The 20,624-nt window shown below is 36.4% G+C and overlaps 1 protein-coding gene across 5 annotated transcripts in view; it reads left to right on the top strand.

The window, feature by feature from the left end:
• SLC9A9 (solute carrier family 9 member A9) overlaps positions 1-20,624 on the top strand; it is a 187,400-nt gene that overhangs the window by 60,332 nt on the left and 106,444 nt on the right. For all 5 annotated transcript variants that reach the window (XM_021395850.1, XM_021395851.1, XM_021395854.1 and 2 more), the window contains exons 7-8: positions 16,480-16,618; positions 17,455-17,560. In XM_021395850.1, the coding sequence (XP_021251525.1) occupies positions 16,480-16,618; positions 17,455-17,560 (245 nt within the window). The remainder of the gene's footprint in view (positions 1-16,479; positions 16,619-17,454; positions 17,561-20,624) is intronic.

Raw genomic sequence — 20,624 nt, 5'->3', positions numbered from 1 at the left:
CTGAGAGGAAGATAATTACATACAGAGTCTAATTCCACTTACAGAGACAACTCCCTTAGAGTTTAAAATGAATGTATTGATGCTATTTCTCTTGAACTGTTCCAAAAGAAACTCATCTAGATGAGATACTGTCCAAAAGAATCTGCCTGGTACTTGTGGTAGATGAACATGTTTTCAAGTCTTAGGAGGGCAGATGGAAGAGGAATATTTGTTGGAAAGGTGAGGGAAAGTTTGCCTTTTTATTTACTTGGATCCGACCAATATCTGTTCATTGCTGAAAACCCTTCCAGAAATACAATCTTGAAGAGTATGGCTATTTCAAAGACATAGAAGTTTTGTTGCACCAGTATGAAACCTCATGAAAATTATTTTATTCTTTGTAGATGAGGTTGTGATTATGTGAAAAAAACATAGGAACAATCTGCTCACACTATGTTAGAATATACTGCATATTTCCTGATCCTCCTCCCGTGAACTCTCCACAAGCTATGTGCTAGTTTAATTTGAATTTTATCATTCTAACCTGCTCTAAATCTTATTTTTCATTTGACTAGCAGCAGCATCAGGTAAACTGTTTCCAGCTGCAAGCCTTGATCTTTTAAGACTCAAATCCATAAGCTGCTGAGTCTGTTAGAGTGAAATGACATCACTCCATATGAAATTCTTTTGCAAAACCATGTATGTACATATATGTTTTTGTTTGTGTGGGGAATCATCCATAAAGTGCATCAAAATAGCACAAACGTTATCAAGTACTCAGCAGTTACCTAATGCTCAAAATACGTTTTCATATTTTATGGAAGACAAGTTGAGACACACCTTCTGTAAACATTTTAATCAAATGTAATTTTTAGGGTTTATTTTTCATACATATAAAACCTTCCTTCCGCCATACCCAAGGCATTACTTCAATGTGCATGGTTTGGCATTTGAATTAGAAACTTTAATGTTTTCACAATGTACTTTTGTCACTTGAGCAAAGAGAATAATTGATGGCACCAGTGTGCACCTGCCTTCCCTGAGTGCAAGGCACAGCAGGAGGAGGGCTATACACTTCTAGCAAGTATGTTTCACAGCTATTTAAACAGTGAGACTCAGCAAACTTCTGTTCTTAGAATTTATTCCAATGGTAATGGCCACTCTTTCATTTCCACCGGATTTTGTTTTGGTTCCAATCTTCCTCCTTCTCTTATCTTTTCAACAAAGGCCACCGTCTCTCTCTTTACCCATTCCCCTGAATTACATTACTTACTCCACCACTACTGCTGCAGTCACCAGTCATTTTGTCTCTCATATTACATAGATAGAAATTATTTCTAAAATGTCATCTAGTGCTGTTATCTGTTAACCCAATCTCCTTCATTCCCTAAAGCCAAGAGATAACACCTCTTTATTTCTGGTAAGCTCTTTGTTCTCTGCCTCATTTCTTTGCAAAAAACAAAGAAGAGAGAAGGACAAGAGAGTGATGCTGCTGGTCAGTTCTGAAGGCTGGTGTAACAGCAGGTGGCAGAATTTGGGGAGCAACAATTGCAAGAAAAAAATTACACTTAAGTTTTAGATGGCACAAGCCTAATGTAAATGAGATCTTAGAAGGTTTTTAGCTGATGACATTTGTCAGATCTCTGCTGAGATTTGTCAGCTAACATTTCAGAAATCTTAAAAATTTACTAGATTTAGACATATTTTCTTAAGGGTGAAAGACAGAGGAGTAACAGATGTGTAAATTCCTCTTTCCTCACCTAAGGAGAGAAAAGTCTAGCTCAGGCAAGGATTTTGCCAAAGACAGACAAAAAAATGTAGTTGCTCTATACTGCTTTTGCAAAATGACTAGATTTCTGCTGCAGCAATTTTTAGAAAAAAAGTCTTCCTTAGAAGTATGAATACAACATGGAAATGTAGTCTAAAGTGTCGGTTTGGCAAAGTCACAAACCAGGAAAAACCAATGCCCAATTAAAATAAGGGCATTGCTTGGCATGCTGCAGGTATGAACTAGGCTGAAAGATGTCAGACAATCGGGGCAGCAGTGGTGAAGGTGCCCATGAGAGAGTCCAGCATGACAAAGCTTCATGGTTTCTACTGTGTTTAGGGAAATAGGAAGTGCTGCAAAAAGTATTAAAGAAAAAAATCTAGTCTTATCAGTTTCCTCTTAATGTGTTAGGTACACTGATGTTCTCCAACTAACTGCTAATTACAATGATCTACATATTTTGAATGTAATATCCATATGCATGTTATTTATAGTCATAACGAAATTTCAAAACATTTCTGGGGAGACCTAGTGACATGATCAGAGGATCCAGATGACCTTAGGGCTGGAGCACCTCTCTTATCAAGAAAGGTTGAGGGAGTTGGGCTTGGCTAGCTTGGAGAGCAGAAGGCTCTGTGAAGACCTCATTGCAGCCTTCCAGTACTTAAAGGGAACTTACAAGCTGCAGGGGGTCTGACTTTTTACATGGTCTGATAGTGATGGGACAAGGGAGAAAGGCTTTAAACTAAAAAAGTAGAGATTTAGGTTAGATGTTAGGAAGAAATTTTTCACTCAGAGGGTGGTGAGGCACTGGCACTGCTGCCCAATGAGCTGTGGATGCCCCATCTTTGGAGGCATTCAAATGGTTATGGGTAGATGGAAATATTCCTGAATAAAATAATTCTGTCTCGTGAACCACTTTTACAGTATGCTTATTTTTTATTATGGTATTTTATTCCTACATAATAATGGTAAATATATGTTAGGATCATGTTAGGATCCTTGTTTGCAGCTCTTTGTTCTATTTCTATAGTTGGCATGACTGAGACTGTAGCTAGGAGAAGATTTCCATTGTGCATTTTTACAGTAAGATGAATGCATAAGTTTGTGAGAAAAGACTCCTTTATTGTAGTAATACTAAGGGTGATGAAGCTAGTGAGAGTTATTTTCATTTTATTAATAGCTATACTTAAGCCTCATAGAACTGCCAGACTAGGAAAATAATCTATTTTAAAACTAAGTGGTGGCAATTAGTGTTTTGTAATAAATGTTTAGCCATAAATCAGTGGAATCTTTACAAATCAAGAAGCAAAAATTGTTTGGTTGCGTATCATTTCTGTATGATGTATCAACAGTGCACTGGATCAAAGCCACAGATAATAAGCAGGGATCTTAATTTTAATCGAAGGGAGATGTTCTTTAACTCTTCAAATCTTGCAGTTAAGAAATAGCTCATGATCAGATGCGTGTCCAAAAACTTTTGCATATGTATTTATGCATATTGCATGGTTGTGGAGAGCCAGCTACAATTCAGAATGGGTTCAGCCAAAGTGGTCTTTTGCAACTCCAGGCAAGGAGAAAGGGAGAAAGACTGATTCAGAGCCACTTTTCAACCTGTCTGCATCCAGCCCAACTCCTATACTCTGTCAGACTAGACAGTTTGTCTCTAAACTCTTCTCTTGCTTATGTTTTGAGTGATTAGTTCCTGAACTGGGATTTTCAATCAGCATGTGCTAGAAATAAAAGTCCATACTTTTTTTTCCCACTTCTAATAAGTTCAGAGTTATTCCTTTATCATTCTCATAAGTTCTCTCCTTAAACTCTTTTTTTTTTTTTCCTCTAGAGTGACTTAAATGGACTTCACCTAACCAACACAGCACAGTTTTCCTGTGTCTGACTATCATTACTTGTGTTGGGACTTGCAGGATTAGACTTTCCTTGTAGTGCACTGTCTCATGATTTTGAGTTAATATATTGTGTCTAAAAGTAAATGTGATTTTAGAAAACCTCAGGATACAGAGTGATAAGACAATAAATATATAAGATTGTAATTGAAAAATTTCAACCATGGCTTGCATTTTTCTCTTTATAAGTTCTAAATACCAAAAAAGTTATTATCAGAAAGGTAAGTGAGGAGAGCTTCAGGTCTACCTTGTTCCTACAGAAATATTGCCATCATTCTCTGTGCAAGGCTTACCAGCTTTTGTAGCAAGTGAAGTGGATTTCCCTAAGGTAAATTTCATTCTGTTCATTTGCTATATTTGGATCAGAAGCAGAGCCTGACAATTCAAAATATCCCTAAATCCCCATCCTCATATATCAAGACGACAAAACATGCAACATGTTTTGTTTCTGACATTACTACTGCCAACATCAAAGCATGCAATTCACATCTGGATTTATTTTAGACTTTCTCATGATAACAGCTGCATTTCTTGTCTTCACTTGGTCACATTTTTTAAAATGAAAATTGCCATGGCAACAACTGCAACCATTTATTATAAAGCAACAGAAGTGGAACTAATATCTGTGAGAGAAGCTCTGTTATCAAGATAGTATTTCATTCAGACAACACCACAGTCATTTTTCCACAGTTTTTCCATTTTTCTTTTAAGAAAAATATGAAAATATTTTCAATAATGAAATGTAGGTGGGATTGAACAGCTCAGGCGATTATAAAGATTTTCTTCTTTAGATTACTGGCTCATCTCAAATCCAGATTATCAAGAGCCCAAAATTATCATCTGTTTGGTGAGGCCTTGAAAAAAACTGATAGGGTACTGAGATTTGAAATTCTCATTCCCATAACAGCTATGATCTCAGCTGCAGCACAACAGAGACAGCAAACAGTACATATGAAGGGTATGTATTCACTGAGAGAAAAAGGATTTTATCCATCCTTGAAACACACTAATATCTAATGCAATGGAAAATTTCATAGGCAGTTTGAAATATTAACACTAAGTAGTTCAAAATGAGCTATGCTTCAAGATTTTCATTCATATCAGTTGCAACCTACTGGCTTACCTGTGGTAATGGACTACAAGCTCCCCTACTTTAGGAATCACAAAGCCTATTTTCTTTGCATGTTTCCAAAATAAGGAAGAAGTTTTTTTTACAATAAAGTTAGGGAGGCACTATCACAGGTTGCCCAGAGAGCTAGAAGTTGTCCCGTCCCTGGAGACATTCAAGGTCAGGCTGCACCAGGCTCTGAGCAACTTGATTGAGCTGTAGGTGTCCCTGTTCATTGCAGAGGAGTTGGACTAGAAGGCCTTTAAAGGTCTCTTCCAACTCAAGTGATTCTGTGATTCTATTGCTACCAACAGACTATCCAGACAGTCCAGCAGCTACATGCATTCTCTAACAGCAGACTCAGTTCTGTCTAGGCTTACAGACCTCTTAACAGACAAGGTGTAGCCGTACTTCATTGTCTACTTAAATTCTAGATTTTCTTTGAGCAAAGATGATATATCATTTTATCTAGATTTATTCAAGTACTTTTGTGTCGCTGACAGTTTATTTCAGAGAAGTAACATAAAGGAAAAATGGAGGAAACAAACAGAATTACTTCTATTGTAACTGAGATAAATTTCCCAAAGAAAATTTACCTTTAAAGAATGGGGTTCTTCCCTGTTTTACTTAAACAGGGGAGAGAAGCAGTGAAGGAACAGGCTATTTGTTTTTCCCAAGCTGAGAAGCAGAGTACTTAGAACCTCGTGCTTTCTCCGGGAGCTGCACATCTCCTGTGAAGTTGGAGTGTTGCCTGGGAGAAAAAGTTGGACTCATCACTCCAGAACACACTAATATCAGGATCTTCATAAGCAGAAGCTAAAGAAGAGGAAAAACTCTGAGTACTGAATAAGAACATACTGCATATGTTCTTTCATTCATAAGCTAGCAATCTGAAACTGCCTCTTGACCCTTCATTCAGCTACATTCAAGAGGATTTCCAAGCTGCTGCAATATTATAGTACAGCATAATCCTTTTCAACCATCTAATGTTCAGGGACAAGTTGATTTAAACCCCAGAGAAGGATGGTATGGCTAGGACTGTGCATTTCTGAAGTATAAGGATTGGCTATTACTACAAATGGAAGGCTGCTGTTCATCACTCAGTACTTTAGATTGCAAAGGGGTGTAGTGAATTCTGCTGCAATGTTATGACAGTGAGTCAAACCCTAAATCAAGCTAACATTGTCTGGCATAAAATATACAACACAAACAAATACAACAAGCTGTTATTTCAGCTTTAAGCTTCTCCTGAGCAAAATCATGGGCTGTGTGATTCTAAGAAAGAAAATTACGATTAGGTACAAGTTTAGAGCAAACTGCTACCTCTTAATCTCTACTAGTAGCCCATAAGGGCCAAGGATTTATCTTGGCTAGCCAGCCTCTTTGAAATGTTTCAGAAAGTGCTTGGGTCATATTCTACTTTTTTATGACACCAGTGCAAATCTGGAACAATTGCATTGAATCAGTAGAGTTACTTCAGATGCTCATCATTGTAATGGTAGTTTGAGGCAGTTTCTTGTCTAGAGTGTTCAAGCAAAATGACAGTAAATCTTACTCATTTAATGATAATGTGCTGTAGCATTCTAATCTATCACTTCATGCAGGCAACCATCAGACTGTATCATTTTACCAACAGGAAGGTAGAATTTAATTGGCATAGATGAATACCATATTTATTTGCAAGAGTGCAGTCACTGTAAAAGACAAGGGTAGTTCAGTGTCTTCATTGTCTCATCCTGGAGTTATCCCAGTAATTTTAGTACAAAATGGAACATTAATTAAGATCATCCATCCATCCAGCAGTCACCTCCGCTGCTTCTTATGGACACATTGGTCAGCATCTTGTTAGCTCTGATGTTTTATTATTTGCACTCCAGGTGTACAGAGTAAATTAAGTCCCATAGTGTCACGTTTTGCAATTTTTTGTACAAATAAAAATGGTCTGTGGATCAAATTAAGCCTCCAAGAGCACACTGAACTCTTTGCCCTAAGCTCATAGAACATTTACAATTACACTTGAATTCAATTTTTTGTCTTTCAAAAGAAACATATCATTTTCACTGAATATCCTTATTTTGTGAACACATCACCCTGGACTAATATAAGAACTGTCACATAAATGAAAGGTTGTGTAAACGTTTCTGATAAATATTTATCAACTCCACTCTAAGTAACTTTGGATGCTAGTTATTCACAGGCAAGAAATTGAAGGACAATACAAAGATGAAGAATGATATAATAAAGAATACTACAAAAGTAAGGGTCTATCCACATACAAAGAAAGCAAGTGCTCTGCATTACTAAATTATTCAAGAAATACAAATCATTAGATCATTTAAACAAGTTTGGAAGGTTGAGTCTAGGAACACAAAATTTGTGAGTGGACAACTATTCTAAGTCAGGCACCAGGAGCAGAGAGACAAAAAATAGTTTTGAGTAATGGACAAATTATAGTGAAAGTGTTAACTCAGAGCATATCTAATTCCCTTAATGGCAAAACATATCCCTTTAAATTTTAGGTTCTCCTTTTAGTTTTTACCATTTTGAAACATTCCTTGGGGATTATTTCACTTCCTGGATGCCTGAAGTTGCTTTTACAAGTACGAAGTGTTACATTTGCTAGATATCCTCTATCAGTCATGTCTGGTTGCTCAAGCAGCATGGTGCAGAAGCAATGTTCCCAACACCACATAGGACTGTGTTTCTGTTATTCCTTAAGAAACCGTTTGGAAGATATTTTTATTGTTCTTTCTTTCTTGTTAAATCAGAGGATTACTGATACAGAGGATACTGATTACAGAGGATTTGATACATCACTGGTTTGTAACTTATACAGTTATCTTTTTTATGCAGAAATACCGCACTGTTTTTACAGTTCTGTTCTTCTAATTTGCAAATTGTTTTGCTTAGCTGTCAGTGATTACAGAGAGATGCAAGGGGGAAGAAAAATCCAGCTCTTCATATGAACGTATTAATAACTTACTTATATGTGTTTCTTGGTGGCTGATTGATTGTTTCTACTTTCTTACCGCTGCATGCATCTTTGCAGTAGCCACTCAAGGCTCCATAAATGGAAGGACACACTTCAGGCTACTTTAAATATATAGGCCATTTCACTTCATGCAATGTTTGAAAACAATGGAAGTTAAGCTCTGGGGTGGATTATAGTTGTGACATCCAAATGAGAAAGGATCACATTTGCAAGCACAAAAGTCTCTAAATTATGTGCCTTTTGATATGACCTGCTCAAAAGTAAAGATAGTCAGACAGTAGTATATAGTATAACGCAGAATGCAGCACATCCCATCACAGACGAACCACTATCAGCCATCTGTTCTACACTGTAGCGATAAGCAGGACTAACGCAATGGAAACAGCGTTACAAAAGGTGGAAGGAAAATACAGCGCTCACCCGGATCAGAAGATTTGGGGCTCGCAGGAAAAGGCTCCCACCAAGGAGGGATCTCCAGGCAGAGATCCTTCCTCAGGGGCAGTCAGCCCTTAAATGAGGCCTAAGAGGGGTGGAGCCAGGCTCCACCCCTTCTGGTTGCACAGGTGAATTGCCTTCACCTGTGCTCCCAGGGCTGACTGGGTCTTTCCTCCAGGTGCTCAATCAGTGGTTCAGGCCATGACTCAGCAGTTCCCATACATACGCTGATGTGCTTCATCCCTCTAAAAGATATGGGGCAGGTTTTTTGGAACAGAGTTGTCACTGGAAAATACATTTTCAAATAGATACATGAAAAATTAGACATTTAAAAGCAATAGCAATCATTTAAGAACAAAACATTCCTGTACCAAGCCTCAGATAAATGCTAAGATGTTTTACTATTAAAGCCTTAGTTTATTTTACAAGGAATTTTAAGTTCAGGTTGCAGTTCATCAGGATTTCTTTCTGTCAAAGATAAAAATGAGGTAGCTTTTGCCTTGGACAAGGAAATGAAAATTTCAAGACACTTGTATATATATTATAGAACATACAGTTCCTAGGAAAGAGAAGCGAAGATGTGCTAAGGAAGATTTAAAATACAGATCAGCTAGGGGTTCAGCATATGCTAGGGACCTCTTGAGTTTGAGAGGAAAAGTTACTCCCCCAAAAAAGGTAAATGTTAGGAAATTAGTGATCAGGACACTGCCACCTTTCCTGAAACAATCAGGGTATTGTTCTGAATGCATGGATATGTGCCTGGTTCCTCACCTTCATCATCTCTTCCAGGCATGCTAACTCATCTGCAGGCTTCTCACTGCATGTGTCCATAAAAATCAGTTATGAAAATGAATTGTTTGTATCCAGTGCCTGTGAAAAGAAAAGCAAAATTGTCATTTACTTGGAATTTGGTTTGGAATACTACAGGAACAGAAGAATACTGTGGCATATGTTCAAAGGCATGCATTTCAGTATAAAGAACATAATTTGTGCTCCCGTAGTAATTAAAACTTTATTCCCTACTTTAATTTTTCTGCTGCACCTTGACATAATGAGTACAAATTTCGAGTTCCACAAGCAGAACATGATGTTTCTGAGCTGTACACAGGTAGGGAGTCCCCTACCTGGTCTTGAAATTGAAATTTGAAATTATTCAGTCTTTGTGCCCAGTAGGCCATACTCATAATCAAAAATGCCATCTCACATCACCTTTCATACAATCATCTGTGTTGGAAGGGACCCTTAAAGGTCATCTAGTCCAACTCCTCTGCAATGAACAGGGACATCTACAGCAAGATCAGGGTGCTCAGACCTGGTCCAGCCTGGCCTTGAATGTCTCCAGGGATGGGGCACCCACAACTTCTTGGGCAACCTGCTTCAGCACTTCACTACCCTTATTGTCAAACCTCTTTTTCTTATATCCAATCTAAATTTTCCCCTCTTTTAGTTTGAAATCACTTCCTGTCATCCTATCACAACAGATTATGCTAAAGACTCTGTACCCTTCTTTCTTATAGCCCCCCTTTAGGTACAGAAAGGATAGATACTTTCTACATATCTGTATCCATAGTGATAGTCTGTAGGGAACTACTTCTAGGACCTAGGATTAGAGGAAGGGGTTGTTCCCCGCACCTCAGTCAGGAGGAGTTTGCAGAGATTTTCCTCGGACTCTGGGTTTAACACCATCAAGGTAGGAGAGCAACTAGCTCCTTTAAAGGCAAAGGTGGAATTTTCAGGGTGAGGATGGGATCACTATGATTGAGATGGAACCCAGAGCACTCTAAGGGTACAAGAGCCATCACCTAAGGGTGATGGCTGGGGGAAGAGGAGAAGAAAGGAGTGTGACAGGTTTTCTGCAGTCCCTGATGTTTAGCAGTAGATGAGAATTAAGATCGGTATTACAGAATGTCAGCCTGGAATAAGACAGCTTACTTGTTCTTTGCTCTGGCTGTACTGCAAGCCGCTGCTGTGTGTTTTATTGGGTCTGAACACTGAAGAAAACTGAAATACCTATCAGTGTAGAAATTATCAATAGCTGCCAAAAATGATGCCTGATGAGCTAAACTGATTTCTGACTGCCCAAGTTAAGGAATGGAGTCATTCACATTCTGCAGCTGCTTTTTAATTCCACTGGTGAATTTACTGAGTTATTGAGTTAAATCCAGTCTGAGAATGCTTCGTGTCACTTAAAAAGGAGCTTGAATCTATCAGTAAATCTAGTTTATGATATTTTATGTTAAGTGAAAATCTAGCAGAGAGCCTGAATTCCTTTTTTATTTTCATGCAGATGTTGCTTTTCCTCATAAATGGGAAAACTTACGTTTTCCATAAACTCTGCGACAGTTTTACCTTTCTAGCATGCCTGTAGCTTTGGCATCTGCCATCTGCTATCCACTTTGGAACTGATAACAAATCCATTTTGAGAAAGGTTTCCATAAACAGTAAAAGTCCTAGGTACTACAACAGTAAGTGTTAGTTTGGTTTAAAGTAATCAAAATAAAAAGTCCTATAACAGCTCATAAAGTCTGGAAAAGCCTAGAAAGGAACAAAGCTGCAGACAGAAAAGAGAGGAAACAAGTATACCATTACACAGAGAAAACTGAATAGAGTGTAATCCCTGCTGTAAGGTAGTTTCTAAAATAGCTGCTATACCTTCTTCTAGATTTAAAACCAGTAGAACTACTAACAGCGTGTGGAAACCATGTTGTGAGTGAAATAAAACTACAGTGTGATGAATTGCAAAGAATAAAGCTTTGGACATCCAGAAAATTGAAGGTTTCAAATGCTAACCACTCAAGCGTCCATCCGTTAATAACTTTTTCTGCAGTTCTTATACTCATAAAAATAGAAAGACCAATTTGTTTATTTCTATGAAATCCTTGCTTCTGGAGCCCTGTTTTTTCAGACATTCATGAATATTGTCAGGAATAAATTCCAGGGAGACAGATTTCTTTTTGAAGAAGGATGTACAGAAGACTCATCTACATTCTTCTAGAGCACCTTCTGTGCATTTACTTTGCTTACTGGTAACCATTCTACACATGTCTGAAAATTGCAGTAAATTTGGCTATGGAAATTTTCACCTGCAAGATCTCCACATATCTGCTTCAAACCTGCAGCGGTTTGCCTCTTCTTTCCCTTAATCATCTGTAGAGCTTGCATCTACTTCAATACGCTTTTGTTGGCTTAGCATACTAACATCTCTATTTTATCTCACTTGTTTTCATTTTTATTTTTCATCTGCTATTTATTACTTGGTGAGGAGCTAGTTTATGAGGCAGCCTAGTAGTCTTTACCAATGTAAAAGTTGCTAAGAGAAGGTGTATGTGTCTGGTGCTATGCACACACTTTTACGTCAAGCTTCTCGTTCAAGCACTTATCTTGTGGGAAAATTATAGTTCTGTCTTTTGGGCTTTCTTCCAACACTTTTAGGAAAAGTGTATAGTTAGAAAGTTTAGAGGGAACAGGAATTGCTAAGTTCAATCCACTTCTGAAAACTCTAAGATGGTTTAATTACCTACCTTTATCTCTACAGCTATTTTGAACTCTGGAAAAAAACGATCTGTTTTGTTTTTCTTAATTAATAGCTCATGAAATTGCTACCGGGTTGTATATTTAATCACTCAAGGGCGATCTCACTCATTCAGAAAAGGTATTTTAAGTAATATCCGAGATTTCTGTATTTTCAAGTATGATTTTTTTATATATATTGTCCCTGATTCTCTTCTGTCTAGTATTAGGTATTGCACTATGATGTGGCAAACAGGACAGAGGCCACTGGGCAGTAGGATGCCCATTGACCTAGAATGTGGAAACAATCGTACTTTCTGAAAATCATAAGATTTTTGCATTCATGTTGGTCAAATCAAAAAGAAGAAAAAAAAATAGTTTTTTTACTACTTATTGGTAATCACTGATTCCACATCATTCTATTAGGAATCTTGCACTGTTTATACAAATTTTTCTCCTGAAGCTTAATTTTTTTTTACTTTTTTTTAACAAGCATATTATCTGTTTCTAAAGTTTATCTAATGTAAGTCTTGCATCACTCAGGCTTCTTATTGTAACCACTGTGCTGTTCTGTTGGTTGCAACAGATTAACACCTCTTTATTTGACCCTGCCACGCTAGGCCTAGGCAAGTCAGGCCTTGAAAGGAACAGAAGCTAGGATACAAGATTTAACCTCATGTACAGTTTTTTCCCCAAAAAACTTTCATGACTTCCTTAAAAGCTTTTGCTCTAATCTGAACACATTCAAAAATTTAGAAGAAAAGTAATGTCATCTAAAGGGAAACACTCTGGTATGCATTAGGAAAATTAACAGCAAGAAAAACATCTTATGAATATATAAGGTCTTCCTTGAGAGTAACTATAGAAGAAATCAATTAAGATGACAATGGCAAAATTACTATACTCCTCCTTTAATATTATATCCCCTATAAATGAAATATTTTTCATCATACTGATCTGTCATCTTAAACTGATCCTAACAGATCATGAAGGGAAGAAGCAGAATGATCAGCATGGAATAAATGGCACAAGCCATTAATCCTTCTTTCTGTCTCAAGCAAAACCTACAATCATAACTTGCAATTCATTGTATAAAGAAATATTGCTTATATTTCATTTTTGAAAGCTGCAAAAACACTTAACCCTGTCCATTAGTATTTGATCAAGGAAGCACAGAAGAACTAGGAAGAAAAAGAGATCAGTGAGATAGGTCACTATGACAGAAAATACATGCTAATCCTTAAAAGAATCAATGAGGAAGCTGTTATTCTTAACTCCACCCACTGAATGGAAAAGGAGAGGCATAATATAGATGGATAATAGGAACTGAAGGAGATATTTGTGAGATATGTCTATCAAGCATTCATTCAGCACTTTGCAAAAAATATTTATCTCCATTCCTCAACTGTATCTAATTATGGGTTGTAGATAAAATGTATCTTTTTCATTAGTTCTGTTCAGTTATCAATCTTTGATGACACTTTTCTATTATATTTATTTTTAGGATTTGTCTAATCCACCTTTGATATAAATTTATGTAAATACCTCATTTTTGAGTTAGTCTATGTCAACAAATAGAAAACTTCTAATATTTTTTAAAATGTTTCAAATTTAATATCAAAGTTTTACACACTGCTTGTCAGTGAACTGAGATCACCCCCTTTCAGAACAATCACAGAGAGCTGACTATCAGAAATAACAAGCCATGCCAGCATGTTTCAGAGTAGCTTTCTGATGACCAAGCAGAAACGTAGAGGCACTATAAGTTTAATTATGGTTTTCTCCAGTTTTAAACTTTGAAATTTTGCTTTTAGGTAAAATTATTGACTCAGTAGGAAGTTAATGAAATAAACAGTATTAAATCCTCTTCTATTTAAGTATAGATTATGTAAGAAAATTATCAGGTAAATTAGTGTGTATTTTAGATGTTTGGAAGGGTTAAAGGAGTGTTAGAGAAGAAAAAAAATCAGAAAAATAAATAATAAAACTAGTACAGAATAATGTAAAATAAAAAATAGAAATAAATACAGTTTTTAAAGTAGGAAAAAGATACACATGGAAAACCTGAGTTCTGGAAAGATTTAGAGCAGAAACTATAGTTGCCATAATGAGCATATGTTGTGTTATGGTGGTTAAAATTATCACATTTCTGGGGGGCATATTAAGTAGAAAAAATTCTCAGTGAGAATGAGTCACTCCATATTTGTTATTGAAATAACTACACCAAGAATAGGATGTTTTTTTCTGTACCTGAAAGCCCTTGGTAATTTGGAGGGTGAACTGCAATCCTAATAGTCTTAACAAAGTCAACTTTTCTTGTCTTAAGTTTAACATACTTAATAAAAAAAAGTCAGTTAATGGCTACAGCTGAAATTTGACTAGTAAACTCACTCCCTATCAATACTTCTTTCGTTTCGCTTCTTATTACTGAGAATTCTTTTTGCGACCAGAGCCCATTAATTTAATATAACAGTTTTTGTTTTATTTTAGGATGTGGTCAGGTTCACCTCCCTGAATTCACCACATAATGATGGTGGTAGTATTTGTGACGTAGAAGGTCAATTCCTAATTTATAATTCATTAATCAATATATATTAGCAGCTGCAGTCTCTGTACACTTAATAGAGTTAAATAAGAGAGAATCAGGCAGCTGCTTTTCTGTTAAGATATGTCTTAAGATTTAGTTCTAGCATTTCTGGTCACACTACCAAATACTTTCAACTCTAAATAACTAACTAAACTGAAGCCCTTACTAAGTACATAAAATGCACTTAGTAAATTACATTATAGAATCACAGAATCATAGAAGTGTTTGAGCTGGAAGGAACCTTAAAGACCATGTAGTTCCAAGTCCCTCGCCACATGCAGAGACATATTCCTCCAGAACAAGGTGCCTAAAGCCCCATCGAACCTGACCTTGAACACTTCCAGGGCATCCACAACTTCTCTGGACAACTCATCCCAGTGCCTCACCATCATCATCATGAAGAATTTCTTCCTAGTGTCTAGTCTATATCTACCCTCTTTTAGTATAAAACCATTACCATTTGTCCTATCACTACATGTCCTGGTGAAGAGCCTTTCTCCATCTTTCTTGGAAGCCTCCTTTAAATACTGGAAGGCCACTTTAATGTAATATATAATAGAATCACAGAATAATAGAATAATGCCTAGAGTCTTCTCTTCTCTAGGCTAAACATATGCAGTATCACAGCTGATAGGATTTCCTCTGATAGATGTAGCTATCTCATCCATTTAGCAAATGTGTATATGGCTTAATATAGTACTTTATTTCCTACGGGGTCTAAAACAACAAATACTCAGTAGGCCAGAGATGACAAACATTTCAGAAGTTATTTGAGGGCAAGAAATTATAACTGATCCCTGGTCTAAGAGATTCACAGCTAAAAGAAGACTGTCAGTTAGCATTTCCTCTGGGAACAGTATTTTGTGCAGTTATATTAATGACACTTTCCACTATGAATCATTTCATTAGTTTTGTGGTGGTGCATCAACATAACTATACATATCAGATTTTGGTGAACAGGGATTTCTGTTTTAGGGGATATGTATTCATCACCTATATTTTGTGGTTCCCTATCACATGCTTTTAGAAACCTCATGCCTTTTTTTACAGATGAAAACATGAGATCTGTTTTCACGTCTTCATGTTGTATGGAAATTCCTATATTAATGTAACTGCTTAGAAAATCAGAATCTCCATACAGAACTGCATTTCTAAACCCGGTCTCCAGATGGAAGACATCACACTGCAGGGACCGGATACTTAATATGCAAGAGCTTAAAATATTCAACATATTTTAAGAATTCTAAATTTTTAATGCTTAAAATACCAATCATTTTCCAGCAATCCAAGCTACTTTCTGGAATCCAGTACCAAGCTGAGTATATTTTCTTTGACAATGTACATGAAAGACCTACAGCACTGAAAGCAACAGAACCACAAATATCTGAAATGTAGCTTAATTAGTGTTTGGAAGGCTTAGGACTACTGTGTATCTGTTAAATTTTATCTGTTAATTTTAAATAACCTTGAAACTCTTAAAAACTTTTAAGTGTGCAGTCTCCCTTCTGGTGACATCATTTCCCATTCAAAAATACTCTTAAGGGATGAACTCAGAAGTGGGATATGGGAGATGACCTTTGACAACTTTACCAATTTCTTTCTGTAGGACAACATTCATCCTGTCCACAAGGTTTCCTGTTGTTGAGCTCCTGCTATGCTTTCAGTTCTATTTATGAAGGGTTACACCAAGAAGGGAACTACTAGGTAGTTTATGACAAGATTGCTGCTGCAGATATTTGGTACCTACTGTGATTTGTATCACCCATTTGAGCCTCAGCCATAAAGCCGCAGTTTTTATCAGGAATATTTGTGAATATATAACTGTTCTGAAGACATATGGTCAATAAATAATTCAGTTATCTATCTTCCCTGCAGATTTCTAATACACCTACCACCTATTAATGTGTAGTTGGCCTGGAAACAATATTCTTTATGGCACTACTAGTATAAAAATGTTTACTGACTGGCAGCAGACTGTTGATTTCCATTGTGATACTTTGAAAATAAACTGTTTCCCACCCCAGTCTCCATCTGCTTTGCTTTCCCATCTGCTATCAGCCCAGAGATGCCTTGTTTTGTATTTTGAGTCTCTAAAAAAGTCTATTTCCAGTTATCGATTCCAGTATCATACCAATGTGATTATATTCATGATTGTATTTTCTCTCCCTCTCTCCCATCCCTTTGTTTTCTTTTCAGCTCTATATCCATTTACAGTCCTAAGGAGAATCCTAATGCATTTGATGCTGCTGCTTTCTTTCAGTCAGTGGGAAATTTCCTGGGGATCTTTGCTGGATCATTTGCTATGGGATCCTCTTATGCGGTTGTCACAGCTTTAATATCCTTTATGGTTCATTTTCAGAGAGAAAGTATATATGTGTGATATCTGAGAGTGACCGTCTTTACTTTCAGCTTGAACTTTTCCACGGTTGACTCAAGACTTAGCAAACAGTCAAATCGTAAACTGACAAGTCATTTAATTTGTCAGAATCCACAAAGAATTTAAGTCAATCTCCAAATGTTATGCAAATCTCTTTTTAACATTAGGCAAGACCGTGGTCTTTAGTGTTTGTAAATAGTGAGATACTGAGGTTTTGAAGTATTTTGAGGTTAAATTATGAACTTATGACTACATTAACATATTTATGAACTACATACTAGCAGCAATCATCTAAAAATGTAAGACAAACTCCTGAGTACAAAATAAGACGAAGTAAGTCTACCTAAAATAGAAATAAAAAACGTATCTATTGCCCTGCACTTTTTGTTGTATTTTACAGTTTGTCATGTAAAACCCTATAAAGTACGAATAGCAGCTACTTTCATTTTTCTTGCATCAGTATAAATGTTAAACAAATGCCAGTCGATGCAGAACTGGACAAAATGAGTTTCTTTCCCCTTTTTCAGGGACAATAAAATAAAATGCAGCCAGTAGGCACTAGTTCAAAAACTACAGAAATACTTCAAATGGCAGACTTGTCAAATTAAGTAATTCATAACCTGAGCTGGATTTTTCTCTTTAAGATAATTCAGAAGTGATGTATTTTTTTCCTGAATTCACTTGGTATAGATGAGTATGGTGAGTTTTCTTTCATTTTTTTTTCCCCCAGTATGGGGACAATTTTAGCTTACAAAATAGTTGCTTTTTACTTTTCCTTAGTAATGTTTCAGCACTTGACAAAATTTACAAAGCTGTGTGAGTTCCCCATGTTGGAGACAGGTCTGTTTTTCCTCCTATCTTGGAGTGCCTTCTTATCAGCAGAAGCTGCTGGTCTCACAGGTAAGTGTTGCATTTTATTGAATAAAAGGAGTTTCATAATATACCTCTAACGTGAGAAAATGGCATGTTTATTTTGGGCATGACATCTTATCATCTTAGAGAAAGCTTCTAAGAGCCAGTTGCTGTACTGGAGATTGTTTCATCTTCAAGAAGAAATCTGTAGGTTCATTAGACAGTTCTGCCAGAACAAGACTTATTAAATCAGGCTAAAGTCCTCAGTCTTCTCTCCTATCTACAATTTCTCATCACTCTATTAGTCCCACTATTAATCCCACTATTTATTGCCCGCTGTAGGGCCAAAGATGACAGTAAGCATGAGGAGCAAAATATACAGTGCTGTGTGACATACACCATTAAGGATGGTGTGCTACTCTTCATGCACTGTGTGTCCCAGTACCTCTTCCTGGTTTCCCCACTATCAATGACTAAATGCAGGACAGGGCTGCCCTCAGCATTGCCAGTGGGGTGCAGCTACTTCTGGATTTTTCTGAAAAATAAATCATCTTGTTTGGCGTGCCTATGTAAACACCTTTTACAAAAGGACTAAGTTACTGTTGCATCCCAGTGAAAGATGAAAAGACAGATCTGATTGCTTTTCTTTCCATGTAGACTAAGAAAGAAACTGTACAATCATAGTCAAGTACCTACCCAGGGGCTGCTTTTAGCAATATAAAGAGTCCACAGAAATTAAGGCAAAAGTTCTCAATGTACATAGTTTATCTAGATAACAAACTATTGAGAAGTATGATTTGAAAGAACAAACTTCCTAATAGCTTGATCATTTTAATGTTATTGATGCTGTCACCTCTAAAATCTAGTGCTCTAATTAATGTCATGGGAAGCCAGGGGAAGAAAACTGCTTAATGAAGTGTTAACGCAGCCCACGCTGTTTTGTTTGCAAAATTGTTCAAAGCCTTTCTGAAGTCAAGAGTTATATTTCCATTGAGTTCTGTGGAGCCAGCACGCTACGTTTTAAATCTTAGCCACACAAATTATTTTCAAATTAGTATTACACCTGTATCTTCCAACACCTCTACTTTATTAAATATAAAATTTCGTGCCCTGCTTCCTGCCAAAATCTGCAGGCCAGTGAATACAGCAAAGGGCACATGAACTGAAAAAAAGTGTTGTATTCTATCACATGGAGAAAATCAGATACCACTTGGATTAAAAGCCCATTTTGTGTCTTTATGCTTAATGACTCTTTAAAATGTGATACGATTACTAAACATCACCAGAGAAGGATGATAATCACTTGCCTTCAATGGGAGGTAATGATTTCCTAAACCACTGACTTACAAGGAAAGATGCTTTAAAATACAGACCTAGCTGAGAAGAAGGATACTGTGTTTCATCAAGGAGAAAATGCATACTTACTAAGTTATACATTAAACCCAAAAAGTGGATTTGTAAGGGAAATACTATTACCTTTTATAGCCTTGGGTGCTGCATCAAAGGTTACAAACTGCACATCCAGAAAAAAAATTCTCATATGTCTTTTGCGTGCTGCAAATGTGATGACAGTGTAGTCTCTCCTGGTAGTCAGTGTGAAGAGAGTTTTATTTCTCTTTTGTTTTACAGTACAGAAAACACTTGAAATAAAAAAAAATATTGAACTAAAGCATGATTTTTACACTAGCCTTGGTACGGAATTTTAAATGTACATATATAATTACAGTGTTGTGAGGTGGCAAAGTTTAATCTTGAGAGTTTTATCAATTAGGTTTTGTTTTGTAGTTTCTGTGAAAGGCTTTTGTCAGAAGCTGTTAAGGTGGAAAAACCTTGGAGAGCCTTTCCTGAAGCTTCATAAGCCCAAAGCAATGTTTTCTAAGTACACTGACTTATTAATACTTTAGATATTTTTATTTGTCTAGCTTAAACAGTTTTGATGTTCCTTTAACATTTTCTCAGTCTCATCTTAAATACCTCTAAGTCTCCTCCTTTCATAGCATGATTTTAAACTTACAGTTCAGCAGGAGAATTACTGTATTGCCTAATAAATTTTCAGTTGACTTAAGTTCTGTCAGAGGTATAGATTCCAGAGAAATCAGGCTCTGATTTCTCATACCCATCCTAATAGAATCTGTGTTAAATGCAATTTTTGTACACAGTATCCCCAACAGTGGTACGTAATGCACAAAGCACCTCTTGGAGGAGACACATGGAGTCTGGGAGGAAGCCAGTTGTCCTCCAGAACACACTCAGTTTGTAATGCATACTCTATTATTTCCAGTAATTTCCAGCTTAATTGCTTTGCCCTTTTTCCTACTTAATATATACATCATCTGGTTTTATTGTCAAGCGTGTTTGCCCTCAAAAGCAACCATTAGAATTAAGAGGTGTCATATCCATGCAGTAGCTGTGGTTGACTACTCCATTCAGTGAATTGAATTCCTAGTTTAAAATCTCTGACTTCAGCAAACTTGCTTCAAACATTAACTCAATCCATTGTACATCATTTACCCCTATATTCTTCATTTTCCCTGGATATTGTGTTTCTTCTACTCAGTCTTTCTGAATGAACTTCAAAGGATTAGCACTAGACATCAGTATTTCCCTATAGCTATTAAAGTAATGTAATCTAAAAATAATTTCATTCTTATAATGCTTTCCACACTGTCTCTTCAATCACCAAGCATCTTTTGAAGTCTAATACTGAGGTATGTCATAACTTATAAATAAAAGGCTATGCTGTGTTTTGTGTAGGTATATTGTAGGTAAAGCAGAGCATTAAGTTTGCAGATTTTTTTAAAATAAATTGTGAATGAATAGTAGTGTAGGTTAACATTTTATTAAAAACAATTATCCTATTCCTCAAAATACCCCAGGATGAATAACAAACAATATACGGCTCTGATCCTACTTATAAAATTGTTGGAATCAAATTAGCAAAACAAAATGCAAATCTGAGATGGCTACGCTATTACTATTGTATAGATAACTGCAAATTATAAACTAATGGAGTGGTTATTAATCTTATAGCTATACTGTCAAGCTATAACACTTGTAAACTGATTCTTCAGCAGTAGAATCTAAGCAATTTACACATTTTCTGATTTGCCCT

The sequence above is a fragment of the Numida meleagris genome, chromosome 4 (assembly GCF_002078875.1).
Source record: "Numida meleagris isolate 19003 breed g44 Domestic line chromosome 4, NumMel1.0, whole genome shotgun sequence".
In the NCBI taxonomy this organism is placed as follows: Eukaryota; Metazoa; Chordata; class Aves; order Galliformes; family Numididae; genus Numida; species Numida meleagris.
This window is presented reverse-complemented; position numbering and strand designations above follow the sequence as displayed.